This window comes from Gallinula chloropus (genome assembly GCF_964237585.1).
Source record: "Gallinula chloropus genome assembly, chromosome: 30".
In the NCBI taxonomy this organism is placed as follows: Eukaryota; Metazoa; Chordata; class Aves; order Gruiformes; family Rallidae; genus Gallinula; species Gallinula chloropus.
The window spans coordinates 2,023,164-2,037,197 of NC_140115.1; the positions used below are offsets into that span (position 1 = coordinate 2,023,164).

Consider the following 14,034-nt stretch of genomic DNA (forward strand, 5'->3'; position numbering starts at 1 on the left):
CTCAGCTGCCTGCTACAGCCAAGCAGCGTGTGGAGGGGGTCAGCTTTCAGAGGAGATTCTCTCCCAGAACAGATTTAATCAGGTACATAGAAAGGTCACTTATCAACACACTGACTTGCTGACAGAACAGTTCATTAGACTTCTGAAAGATGGGATGTTTTCCAACTCTCTGAATCTCAAAGCAGGAAATGGAGACTGAGCAGCATCTGAATGACCAAAGAGCAAGTGAAGGTGGAATTCAGTGAGGATACGTCCATCTAGTCTGCTGAAAAGCTGTCCTTAGGCATGGCCACATCATCAGGAGGGGTGGAAACACCTGCATGATGATGGAGATGAAAGAGACAGACTGGAGGTAAGACAGGTACAGGGGAAGGTTAGTATTTCTTCTGCTGCCGTGGGTACCAATACTGGCAATTCCTATTCTGCTCTTGTAGGAAAGCATTGCCACACCAGACAAGTAGACAAATGTTTCAGGAGAAGAAGAGGTGCTTGTAAATTTAAAAAAATAAAATAATAAAATAAAAGAAGGAAAAATTGTGTCCCTTTGGAGGCAGATATGCTGCAAATTGTGCATACATTGTCATTTCGTACTGTCTGGAGCAAAGAAGACCTAGAGATACTGTGTTAGGAATAGGACTAATGTGCACCATGTAATTATAACATAGACAATCTAAAAGGAAAAAATACTTCAAAAAATTAAATCCTACTAAATAGAGACTACATTGTTATTGATATGAGCACTTTATTGCTGCTTAAAACATCCAGTCATCAGTTTCCACATGGCATCCTTGAGCTCCTTGTTCCTCATGCTGTAGATGAGGGGGTTCACTGCTGGTGGAACCACTGAGTAAAGGAATGCCACTACCAGGTCCAGAAATAGGGAGGAGAGGATGGGGGGCTTCAGGTAGGCAAACACAGTAGTGCTTGCAAACAGGGAAACCACGGTCAGGTGAGGGAGGCAGGTGGAAAAGGCTTTGTGCCGTCCCTGCTGCGAGGGGATCCTCAACACAGCCCTGAAGATCTGCACATAGGACACCACAATGAACACAAAACAGCCAAAAACTAAACAGGAACTGAACACAACAACTCCAGTTTCCTTGAGGTAGGCATCTGAGCAGGAGAGCTTGAGGATCTGGGGGATTTCACAGAAGAACTGTTCAACAGCATTGCCATGGCACAGGGGCACTGAAAATGTACTGGCTGTGTGCAGCACAGAATTGAGAAACCCACTGGCCCAGGCAGCTGCTGCCATGTGGACACAAGCTCTGCTGCCCAGGAGGATCCCGTAGTGCAGGGGGTGGCAGATGGCAACGTAGCGGTCATAGGCCATGACAGTGAGAAGAGAAAACTCTGATGAGAACAAAAATACAAAGAAAAATATTTGAGCCAGACATCCTGTGTAGGAAATGGCCCTGGAGTCCCACAAGGAATTGGCCATGGATTTGGGAACAATGGTGGAGATGCAGCTAAAGTCAAGAACAGAGAGGTTGAGGAGGAAGAAGTACATGGGGGTGTGGAGGTGGTGGTCACAGGCTATGGTGATGATGAGGAGGCCATTGCTCAGGAGAGCAGCCAGGTAGATGCCCAGGAAGAGGCAGAAGTGCAGGAGCTGCAGCTCCCGTGTGTCTGCAAAGGGCAGGAGCAGGAACTGGCTGATGGAGCTGCTGTTGGACATCTGCTGCTGTCAAGTGTGGAGACCTGTCAGAGGAGGAAAAGGCACAGTGAGTCGTTAGGGAAATCATCTTGGAGGAAAACCTCTTCCAATTCCCATTGACTCTCTGTATTCAGGAGGACTTTTGGCAGGTCCCTTTTGTGCTGGCTTGAGGAGGGTCAGCTGTGGGCTCTTGAGAACTCAGTCCTGCCTGGCAGCAGTCAGTAAATAGAAGGATGGTGTGAACTCAGACTAAATCCCCTGTGGATAGGAATGAGCTTTTCAGCACTGACACTCCAGTTTTAATCTACCTAAGATCAGAGCTTTGGAGATTTGCTTTCCTCCTCACTGCAACTGAGGACTGTTTCTTCTGTCAGAACTGCCTGACATTGCTGCTGCAGTGCCAGTGAAAACTCTCCCTGAGTGCAGAGTGGGGTGAGCTGCTCTGTCCATCAGCCCTGGACTCAGCTGCCCTGTGCTGGGAGCTCTGTGATCACACCCTGGTGTTCCCTGTTGAACATCAATGTCTGCACTGTGGGGTATATCAGGGACGTCCCAAATCCCCACTGCCATGGCATTTCTGGAAGCAGCTCCTTTATTCTCCCTCCCTGACAATGTCTCTGCTGCCTGGAGCTGTCGTTGGAGGTCCTCTCTGCCCATGTCACCTCCTGCTCTGTGCTCACAGAACTCATCCAACCTGCCCTGTGCTCAGCTCTGCTCTGCACACCCCTCCTGGTATCAGGGCACTGCCCTGGGGAACCTCTGTGTGTGCAGAGCTCAGGAAATCCTCTGATGTGGACATTCTTGAGGGGAGAAATTAGTTCTAATACACCGCAGTCAGCACAGCCCACAGGAGAGGAAAAGTCAAAGCAAAGACTCTGTCTGGCAGGAAAATGCTTCCCTGTTGCTCTCCAAATTCCCTTTGAAATTTCTCAATGATCAGCTGGAGCTGGGAGCAAAGCTGACCAAGGCTGTTTTACTGCAGAAGGACTTTATTCTGTTTTTCCCTTGGTCACTCCCTCAACCCACAGGTCCTTTTCTATCCCTGTGGAAAGCCAACAAGGCAGGCTGAGTGCTGACCCTGGCAGCAGCAGAGTCCCTGCCCCAGATCACAGCCCCCAGGGTGCAGGGACCCTGATCACAAGGACAGCCCTGGGCACCCCTGGGTGCACACGCTGCTTCACATCTCTGCAGCCATGCCCAGGAGAAGACAGCTGTCCTGCCCTGTTCCTCTGATGAGGCAGAAGGGCATCCCTTCCAGGCAGCACTTTCTGGTCCTAGAGAGAACCTGTCCTCCTGACAGACCCCACACACTGCCCCATGTCCCAGCTTTAGGAGATCCCTCCAGGAACAGAACCTTCATTGCCCTGCACCCACAGACATACCAGGCAGAGTGCTGTGGAGATTTCTCCTCCAGTGAGCTCTCAGCATCCGTCAGCTCTCTCAGACTCCCAGGTCTCTCCTCAGTGCCTACAGGCAGTGTCCCCAGCCCTGTGTGCTTGGCAGAGGAGCTGCTCCTGGGCAGAGCTGTCTCTCTGCAGCGCTGCAATATTTCTTGAGCTCCTACTGTCCATCTCAGGAGCCCAGCCCAGCTCATATCAGATCAGCAGGGGAAGACATCACACCCTTGGTTCCCTCTGGGCTCCACCCTTAACGTCCAGGGAACCTACTAGGAATGACATTGAAGTTCTCACTGATGTTTCCACCCTCAGCCTGGGAGAAATCCTTGTGTCCAGCAGAGCCCTTTCTCCTGAACATACCAGAGCTGGGCAGGACAATCACCTTTCCTTGCCTCTGCATGAGACAGAACACCCTGACAGGGATGGGAGGGTTCTCTGTCCCCCTGCAGAGATTCAGGAGCATGGCTGCATGGAAGGCAAGAGGTGCTCCAGGAGACATCATAGAATCATAGAATCATAGAATTGTAGGGGTTGGAAGGGACCTCAAGAGATCATCGGGTCCAACCCCCCTGCCAAAGCAGCTCCCTAGGACATATCTCTCAGATAGGCATCCAGACGGGTCTTGAATATCTTCAGAGATGGAGACTCCACCACTTCCCTGGGCAGCCTGTCCCAGGGCTCTGTCACCCTCACTGTGAAAAAGTTCTTCCACATGTTGGTGTGGAACTTCCTATGCTCCAACTTGCAGCCATTGCCCCTTGTCCTATCCCCACAGACCACTGAAAAGGGGCTGGATGATTCCCCCTGCATCCCCTGCTTCAGATAATTATAAACCTTAATTAGGTCCCCCCTTAGTCTTCTCAAGGCTGAAGACTCCCAGCTTACTCAGCCTATCCTCGTAGGGGAGATGTTCCAGGACCCTAATCATCTTTGTGGCCCTTCTTTGGACTCTCTCCAGGAGATCCCTGTCCTTTTTAAACCAAGGAGCCCAGAACTGGACGCAATACTCCAGGTGGGACCTGACCAGGGCAGAGTAGAGGGGGAGGATACCCTCCTGTCACCTGCTGGCTACACTCCTCCGGATGCACCCCAGGATCCCATTGGCTCTCTTAGCCACCAGGGCACACTGCTGGCTCATGGCCAACCTGTCATCTACCAAGACCCCCAGGTCCTTCTCCACTGAGCTCTTCTCTAGCAGGTCATCCCCCAGCCTGTACTGATACAAACGGTTGATCCTTCCCAGGTGCAAGACTCTACACTTGCTTTTGTTGAACTTCATCTGGTTTCTAACTGCCCAGCTCTCCAGCCTGTCCAGGTCTCTCTGGATGGCAGCGCAGTGTCCTGCCTGTCCCCACTCCTCCCAGCTTTGTATCATCAGGTACTTGCTGAGGGTGGATGCTGTTCCCTCATCAAGGTCGTCAATGAAGATATTAAAGAGGACTGGACCCAACACCGAGCCCTGGGGAACACCGCTAGTCACAGGCCTCCATTCAGATTCTGCTCCACTGATCAGAACCCTCTGGGCTCAGTCCAACAGCCAGTTTTCAACCCACCTCACTGTCCACTCATCTATCCCGTGCGCTCTCTCAGCTTTGTTATCAGGATGTCATGGGAGACAGTATCAAAGGCCCGGCTGAAGTCAAGGTAGACGACATCCACTGCTCTCCCTCCATCTACCCAGCCTGTCATGAGATCGTAGAAGGCTATGATATTGGTCGAGCACGATTTCCCCTTGGTGAATCCATGCTGACTACTCCTCATGGCCTTCTTCTCTTCCAGTTGCTTGGAGATGGCATCCAGAACAAGCTGTTCCATTACCTTTCCTGGGACAGAGGTGAGGCTGACTGGCCTATAGTTACTAGGTTCCTCTTTCTTGCCCTTTTTAAAAACTGGAGTGACACTGGCTATCCTCCAGTCTTCAGGCACTTCTCCTGTCCTCCAAGACCTGTTGAAGATGATAGAGAGCAGCTCAGCAATCACCTCTGCCAGCTCCCTCAGCACACATGGATGAAACCCATCAGGGCCCATGGATTTGTGTGCATTAATCCCTTTGAGCTGCTCCTGAACCTCCCCTACCTCAACCAGAGGGAAGCTCTTCATTTCCCAAACACTCCTGCTTTCATCCAGGATCTGTGGGTCCCGAGGGGCCTTTGAAGTGAAGACCTAAGCAAAGGCCGCATTCAGTATCTCCACCTTCTTTACCAGGACACACGCCTTGTTCAGCAAGGGACCCACATTATCCCTGGTCATCCTCTTACTATTCACATATCTGAAAAAACCCTTTTTATTATCTTTTATGTCCCTTGCTTGCTTCTTTTCCATGCGGCCTTTCGTCTTCCTAGTCGCGTCCCTACAGGCACTGACAGCATCCCTATATTCTTCCCAGGTGCTCAGACCCTGTTTCAACAGTTCATAAACCTTCTGCTTCCCTTTGAGTTTACCCAATAGCTCTGTGTTCATCCACACGGGTCTTCTGCCTCTCTTTGCTGATTTCTTACTCAAAGGGATGCACCGGTCCTGTGCTTGGAAGAAGAGTTGTTTAAATGCTACCCGGCTCTCTCAGGCTCCTTTACCTTCTAACAGTGTAGCCAATGGGACAGCTCCTAATAGGTTGTGGAGGAGATCTTGCTCTTCCAAAATTCAGGGTAGCTATCCTGCTTTTTGGCTTGATTCTTCCACACAGGATCTTGAACTCGACCATTTCATGGTCACTTTGTCCTAACCTGCCCCTGACCTTTACCTCCCTAATGAGCCCGTGCTTGGCATTTTCCTCTACTGCATTACTGCTAGTCTCATGACATTGACACGTGGTGGCCTCCACAGGATGGGTTTAAGGAGGCAATGATGCTCCATGGCCATGAGGACAATGTGTCTCCTCTGAGGCCTCTGTGCCTCTGAGGCGTCAGCCATAGCCAAGCGGGCAAAGACCTCATTTCTATCGGGGCCTTTTAGCCTGGCCAGCACTCTTGGCCATCTGCACCACAGGCCATCCCGCACTGTCCCACAACTGGGCCTGTTTCCCTGATGGCTGCAGGCACCCAATGACCTTCCTCAACTTGTTCTCACCCCATGATGTCCCTGCCTGTACTGCTGTCTCTCCCTCCTCACCAGCTGTTCCCAGAAAAACAAAGCCACCAGCTCATCCACACTTCCTCCAAGTAACTCCAAACACCACAGCACTACCCTCAGAATGGCATTTCTTCATGCTCATAACTGATCTGCACCTCTATTTTTAATTGCCATTTATTTGAAAAGGAAATTTCAAGCTCTCTGGAGCTACCTCTATACTCTCCTCAGAGTCCCCTTCCCCAGGCTAAAGAAGCCCAGATCTCTCAGCCTCTCCACACAAGACCCTAACTTAGCAGAATTTCTTTCAACCTTGTGACAGTTCCTCCACACTCGTCCTGACCGCCCCCCCAACCCCCCCCCACCCCCCTCCTGGACTCTCTGCTGGTGTCCACACCAGTGCTGAGACAAATTGACAGTAAGTGCCTTTGCCTGGGTGGCCGTACTGCTCCCAGTGCTGCCCAATGTGCTCATGGACAGGTTCCTGTGAAGCAGCTCTGGCTGCTATGGCATCCCTCAGAACGCCCAAAGCCTCCTCCTTGACACTGCTGCTCCACCAGTCATGTCTGAACTCCCTTGATGTGCGGGTGTTGAGGTTTAACCCTGCTCACTGATGATGTCATCATGCATGGGAGATTCTTTTGGGCAGTTGGCACCAGCTGCCCTGGCAGTCCTCCCCCACAACAACCAGTGCTCCCTGAGCTTACTTTCTAGTGGAGCAACACGCAAATCAAGAAGGGCCTTGATGGGCAGCATCTGGGCAGCAATGAATAAATTATCATGTGTCACCAATGCTGGATTGGTCACAAAACAGGATGATGTGTTGGTTCTACCCCCTGTTCTGGTTGTCCCCTGATGCAGAACATCACAAGATCAGAAGGAGCAGATCAGCTCTGGTTGGAAAAGTTCTTGAGGTTTCTCTTTGTAAAACCACGGAGGGTTTTGCCAGGGTCTGCTGGAAGTGAAGCTCCGATGTGTCAGTGGTTAATGTGTGCGTGTAGAAGCCTCAGCTGACTTGTAGTGCCTCAGCAAGAGGCATTAAAGGACATGATAGAAAATAAATAAAAAGAGGAGAGAGTAATTTAAATCCTTCTGGTGGTTCAGCCCCAAACAGTGGCTGAGCACCACACACCACTGGCTCACTCCCAGAGGAGAAAGAGACAGAGCCTCTGTCGGTTGGGATAAGGAGAGTTGCTCTCTAAATTTCCCTTCTCCTTCCCCTAGGACCATTCAGACACCGCTCAACCATCCAGCTGCTGCTCTGAGTTTCAGGGAGTTAAACCTTTGCCTTTCTGGCAGCTGTCTGACTCATTCTGTCTTTAGCCAGCTCTTGAGTTGTGGTGATTTCACAGTCTCCTTCCTCACTAGAACATCTCTCACAGGGTTAAGCTTTGTTCAAGGTGAACCTCACTGGTGGCAGATTGCACTTGGCATAGAGCGAGGAGTGTTGAATTTAATGGTGAATCTTGTCAGGTTTCTTGTGTTGTTGGGAAAATAACTCCCTGTGTGCTGCCTGTGTGCAGCCAGTTCTCGAAGGAAAGCAGGGGAGCTGGTACAGAGGGGCTGTAATGCCTCACTGTGGAGTGCAGCAGAGAGACCAGATGTAAGGACAAGGGATGCAAGTCCCAGTTGGCTGGTGAGAGTCATGGTGGGCTTGTGGAGATGTGCAGCAAGGTTCTCCCTACTCCTTCAACGGACCCTTTTTCAGACCATTACAGACCTCCTTAGGAGACACTCTGGATCAATCTCAATCAGTTTATCACCTCTCATCCACAGTGAAAATAATAACCTACACCCTTAAAAATAAATAAATTTTACTCTGAGCTCCTCTTGAAACAGCTTCAGTGATCTGTACATCTCTTGAAGATTTGAAGATAATTACACAGAGAGACACAGCTCATTAGGGCTTGCTTTTTAATTTTAATGAGCCCTGGAGTGCATTTGGTGCTGAGTCCTTGAAGCTCAGGTACTGAGAGGAAATTACACAAAAAAATCCATGTCAAAAGCAGAAGCCAAAGTCCCCTGAAGTATTAATGAGTCCCACTGAGAGCCATTGCTGGCTGAGCCTCCCCAGGGACTCGTTAGCACAGGTAATTGGAGGCCATGTTGTCTGGTAGACAAAGGCAATGTACAAGCAGCTGAGATGCTGAGAAAGCCCTGGGTTGGTTTGATGAAGCAGAAAGGCCAAGCCCTGACCCCCAGCCCCAGAGAAGACAGGTCCTGACACTCAGTCATTGCTAAGTCTCTTCCTGGGTCAGCATGGGGTGTATAACACTGAGGGAAGAACAACAGGATGAGAGTTTTTCCTCATTGTTGGTCCAAAACCAACTAGAAGTTCATCTGTCCTCCATTTAAATAAAAGAAAGACCAGGGAGACCCTCCATCCCCTATCAGATTTAGGAGGAAACATTGTGGAAAGATGAGGACAAGGCTGAGGTGCTTAATGAAATCTTTGCCACTGTCTTTAATAATAGGAGCAGTTGTACAGAGAGAATCCAATTCCCTGAGCTGGGAGACAGGGACAGGGAGCAGAATGACCCCACCCCAATCCAGGAGGAGATGGCCCTGCTGCACCACAGAGATGTGCAGAGATCTGTGGGGCTGAAAGGGTGCTGAGATATCTGGCAAGGGGTGTTCACCAAGCCACTTTCCATCAGTCCTGGCTGACTGGATCAGTCAACATAACCCCCAATAAAAGAAGGGACAGAAGGATGATCAGGCAAATTACAAGTCTGAGAGTTTGACTTCAGTCCCAGAGAAGCTGATGGAGCAGATCATCCTGAGCAGCATTAACCAGTTCATGAAGAACCCCCAGGTGATCAGGCTCAATCAGCTTGGGTTCATAAGGGCAGGTCCTGTTTGACCCACTGAATCTCCCTCTATGACAGAGTGACCTGCTTCTTGGACAAGGGAAGGGCTCTGGATGTTGTCTACCTTGACTTTAACAAGGCCTTGGACACAGTTTTCCAGAACTTTCTCCTAGAGAAGCTCACTGCTTGTGGCTTGGAAACTGTGGTGGTTCAGCCCCGAACAATGGCTGAGCACCACATGCTGCTCACTCACTCCAGGAGGAGAACAGACAGAGCCTCTGTGGGTTGGGATGAGGACAGTTTACTGACAAAAGCACCATAAAAGGGGAACAATAACAGCCGAAATTGCACACCCAGTGATAGCACAGAGAGTACCTTACAAACCCAACAATAGCAGAGTGCTGCACCATGCCATGACCACCCCTCCCCAGCCAGCCCCTTTGACAGGGAAATTATGTCAGAGTGCTGGTTTTGGCTGGGATGGAGTTGATTTCTTTTCTAATAGCAGATGGAATGCCATGTTTGGGAGTTGGGATGAGAGCAGTGTTGATAACACCCTGATGTTTCTGGTTTTTGCCAAGCAGTCAAGGACTTTTCAGTTGTTCCTATTTCCCTACTAAGGAGAAGGAAGGGGACACAGCCAGGACAGGTGACCCGAACTGGCCAAAGGGGGTATTCCATGCGAATTACATCATGCTCAGCATAAAAGGGGGGCTGGTGGGAGGAGGAGGAGGCAGCTCCATGACGTGCAGTTTTGGGGATGATCCCGTTTTCGGGACAGCTCTGGGCTGCACAGCCTGGGTTGTGTGGTTCAGTGACAAACTGCATTGTGTATCACCAGTTTCATATATTTTGCTACAAAGTCCTGTTATCATTGTTATATCTCTCTTTCTGCTATTCTAGTAAACTATCCTTACCCATCCTGCGAGGTTTTGTTTCACAGAATCACAGAATCACAGAATTATCAAGGTTGGAAAAGACCTAAAAGATCATCCAGTCCAACCATTCACCTATTACTACTAGCTCCCACTAAACCATGTCCCTCAATACAACATCCAGTCTTTCCTTGAACACCCCCAGGGTCGGTGACTCCACCACCTCCCTGGGCAGTGCATTCCAGTGCCTGACTACCCTTTCCGAGAAGCAGCGCTTCCTAATGTCCAGCCTGAACCTCCCCTGCCGCAGCTTGATACCATTCCCTCTAGTTCTGTCACTGTCTACACGGGAGAAGAGGCCGACCCCCAGCTCACTACAACCTCCCTTCAGGAAGTTATAGAGAGCTATAAGGTCTCCCCTGAGCCTCCTCTTCTCCAGGGTGAACAATCCCAGCTCCCTCAGCCGCTCCTCGTAAGGCCTGTGTTCCAGACCCCTCACCAGCTTAGTAGCCCTCCTCTGAACGCGTTCCAGGGCCTCAATGTCTTTCCTGTAGTGAGGGGCCCAAAACTGAACACAGTACTCGAGATGCGGCCTCACAAGTGCTGAGTACAGGGGGACAACCACCTCCCTGTTCCTACTAGTAACACTATTTTTGATGCAAGCCAGGATGCCGTTGGCCCTCTTGGCCACCCGCGCACACTGTGGGCTCATGTTCAGCCGGGCATCAATCAGTACCCCCAGGTCCATTTCCTCCACACAGTCCTCCAGCCACTCCGCCCCAAGCCTATAGCGCTGCCTGGGGTTGTTGTGGCCAAAGTGCAGGACTCGGCATTTGCTCTTGTTGAACCTCATGCCATTGGCTTCAGCCCAGCTCTCCAGCCTGTCCAGATCCCTCTGTAGAGCCTCGCTACCCCCAGGCAGATCCACACTCCCAGCCAATTTAGTGTCATCTGCAAACTTACTGAGGGTGCACTCAATGCCCTCATCTAGGTCATCAATTGAAGAGGACAGGCCCCAGCACCGACCCCTGGGGAGCACCACTCATGACCGGTCGCCAGCTGGATTTAACTCCATTTACTACCACTCTCTGAGCCCGGCCCTCCAGCCAGCTCCTTACCCAGCCGAGGGTGTACCCATCCATTATTGTTAATATTACTTATTTATAGAACTACTATTAATAGCATTAACATTGTTATTAATGTATTTATAGAGTTATTAATAAAAGGAGGGGTAGGAGAGAATCTACCACCTTTATTGTAGGTCACAAAAAAATTTGCAAGGGATGAAAAACTTTCCTAGCCAGAAACCCTCCTAGGTAGCCTACTAGGAGCCCCAGTAACCTTGGGGGTCAGGGCTTTCCTAGCCAAGAGAATGGTCCTAAGATGAAAAGCCAGAGTGCAGTACATCCCCTTTGATTGAAGAGCAGCTCTTGGAAATGCAATGTCTGGGAGAGTGTTATCCAGTGGTCAGAATCACAGAATCAAACCTCAGAACAAGCAGTGTAAAGCAAAGAATTCTCTGTGAGTGGGATTATTGGAAGGGAAAGCAGAAGACTCCTGGCCTAAGATAAATTCTGGTAAATGTGCAGAGAATGGGAGACAGGTTATTGTTGATGAAGCAACTTCCATTGGGATGGATTCCACAGTGCAACCTGGAACTCCTTGTTCCTCATGCTGTAGATGAGGGGTTCATTGCTGGGGACACCACTGAGCACAGAACAGTAACCACCAGGTTCATTGGTGTGGAGGAGACGGAGGTGTGATTCAGGTAGGCAAACATGCCAGTGCTGAGAAACAGGGACACCATAGCCAGGTGATGGAGGCAGGTGGAAAAGGCTTGTACTGTCCCTGCTGCGAGGGGATCCTCAGCACAGCCCTGAAGATCTGCACATAGGACACCACGATGAACACAAAACACCCAAATTGTTCACAGACACTGACAACTATAAGCCCAGCCTCCCTGAAGTAGGTGTTAGAGCTTGAGGATCTGGGGAAATTCACAGAAGAACTGGTCAAGAGCATTGCCCTTGCAGAGGGGGAGTGAAAATGTACTGGCTGTGTGCAGAACAGAATAGAGAAACCCACTGCCCCAGGCAGCTGCTGCCATGTGGACACAAGCTCTGCTGCCCAGGAGGGTCCCGTAGTGCAGGGGCTGGCAGATGACAACGTAGCGGTCGTAGGACATGACAGTCAGAATATAGTACTCAGCTGTAGAACAGAAAAAAAACCAAAAATACCTGTTCAGAACATCCCATGTAAGAGAGATGGCCCTGGTGTCCCAGAGGAAGCTGGCCATGGATTTGGGAACAGTGGTTGAGATGTATCCCAGGTTGAAGATGGAGAGATTTACAAGGAAAGTGCAGGACTCTGCCCTTGGCCCTGTTAAACCTCATCCCGTTGGTCTCAGCCCATCGGTCCAGTCTGTTCAGATCCCTCTGAAGAGCCTCCCTACCCTCAGGCAGATCAACACTTCCTCCCAGCTTGGTGTCATCTGCAAACTGACTGAGGGAGCATCCAATCCCTTCATCCAGGTCATTGATAAAGATGTTGAACAAGACTGGACCCAGGACTGAGCCCTGGGGGTGCCACTCGTGACCGGCCTCAGCTGGATTTGGTTCCATTCACCCTTTGGGCCCGGCCATCCAGCCAGTTTGTAACCGAGCTTAGGGTCCACCTGTCAAGGCCAGTGGCAGCCAGTTTCTCAGTCAGAATGCTGTGAGAAACCCTGTCAAAGGCTTTACTGAAGTCCTGGCAGACACACCCACAGCCTTCCCCTAGTCCATTAAGCGGGTCACCTTGTCATAGAAGGTGATCAGGTGTTTGACAGGATCTGCCTTCTGTTAAACACATGTTGATTGAGACTTATCCCCTGGTCATCACACATGTGCTGCATGATAGGTCCCAAGATGACCCTCTCCATGATCTTCCCTGGGACTGAGGTCAGGCTGACAGGCCTGTAGTTCCCCGGATCCTCCTTCCAGCCCTTCTTGTCTATGGGTGTCACATCTGTAGCCTCCAGTAGAGTGGAACTTCCCCAGTCTGCCAGGATTGCTGATAGATCATGGAAAGGGGTTTCGCAAGCACATCTAAGAGCTCTCTCAGTACCCTCGGGTGGATCCCATCTGGCTCCATTGACTTGTGGGTGTCTAACTGGCCAAGTAGGTCACTAATCATTTCCACCTGAATCATGGGAGCTTTGTTATTCTTCCCCTCCCTGTCAGCCAGTTCCTGAGGATGAGTACTCAGGGAATATTCAATTTTACTATTAAAGACTGAGGTAAAAAAGGAGTTAAGTACCTCAGCCTTATCCTCATCCCTTTGTCACCTGCATCCAATAAGGGCTGGAAATTCTCCTTGACCTTCCTTCTACTGTTAATATATCAATAGAAGGACTTTTTATTCTCTTTTACAGAACTTCTAGCTGCTTTTTACAGCAGTCATTTTCTGCAGCTCACCCCAACAGCCCCGTTCTCTGCCAGTACCCAACTACAAAGAACTGTGACACTCCTGCCCTTTCCCCCACAAAGAAATATGCAGTCATCTCTGAAAGCCACTTCCAAGCTTTCTCCAGCCACTGCAGTAATTCTCTGAGCTTTCAACATGCAAAAGAAACCCATGTCTCTCATCCTGTCCACAAGTATGATGGCAATGGGAGTGATGTGAGGTTACCATCAAGTTTACTGAAGAGCACACAGTGGTGGCAGTAGGAGGGTGTGAAGAAATGTCACTGATTGGACCCTGTGGCCATGGGCTCGGTGCAGAGCAGCCCTGTGCATCAGAGGGGCATCCCAGGGCTCAGGAGCTGCAGCCCTGGCTGGAGCAGTGGGGCTGGGGGTGTCTCAGGGCACTGCAGGGATGTGCCTGGGCACGGTGCCAGCAGGAAACCACAGGCTGCTGCCCGGGGGGAGCAGGGCGAGCGCTGCGAGGTCACGTGGGCTGTGGTTTGTGCACCTGCAGGCTCCAGCTCCCGCTCTGCCCTGGGGAATAACGGCCCCTGGGTGACACGCTGGCAGCCAGGGACACGGCTGAGCCCCTGGGCTGCGTGTCTGCTGCCAGGGCAGGGACATGGCCCAGCCCGGGCTCCTGCGAGGGACCCGCCGTGGGGCTCTGCGGGGAGGAAGGGGCCAGCCAGCACTCCTGGGGTGGAGCTCTGCCCCTGGCCAAGGGCTTTTCCCAGCTGCTGCTCCCAGCACAGCGGGGCTGGAGCAGGAGCAGGGGCTGTTTCCTTTCCA

At 50.9% G+C, this 14,034-nt stretch overlaps 1 protein-coding gene across 1 annotated transcript; it reads right to left on the bottom strand.

Annotated features, from left to right (window-relative positions):
- Positions 1–742: 742 nt before the first annotated feature.
- LOC311202472 (olfactory receptor 14A16-like) lies at positions 743–1,675 on the bottom strand (the record flags this gene model as incomplete). The annotated part of the gene is made up of 1 exon (XM_084277057.1): positions 743–1,675. One exon carries the CDS (start codon positions 1,673–1,675, stop codon positions 743–745), a length of 933 nt encoding a protein of 310 aa, XP_084133183.1.
- Between the last annotated feature and the right edge of the window lie 12,359 nt (positions 1,676–14,034).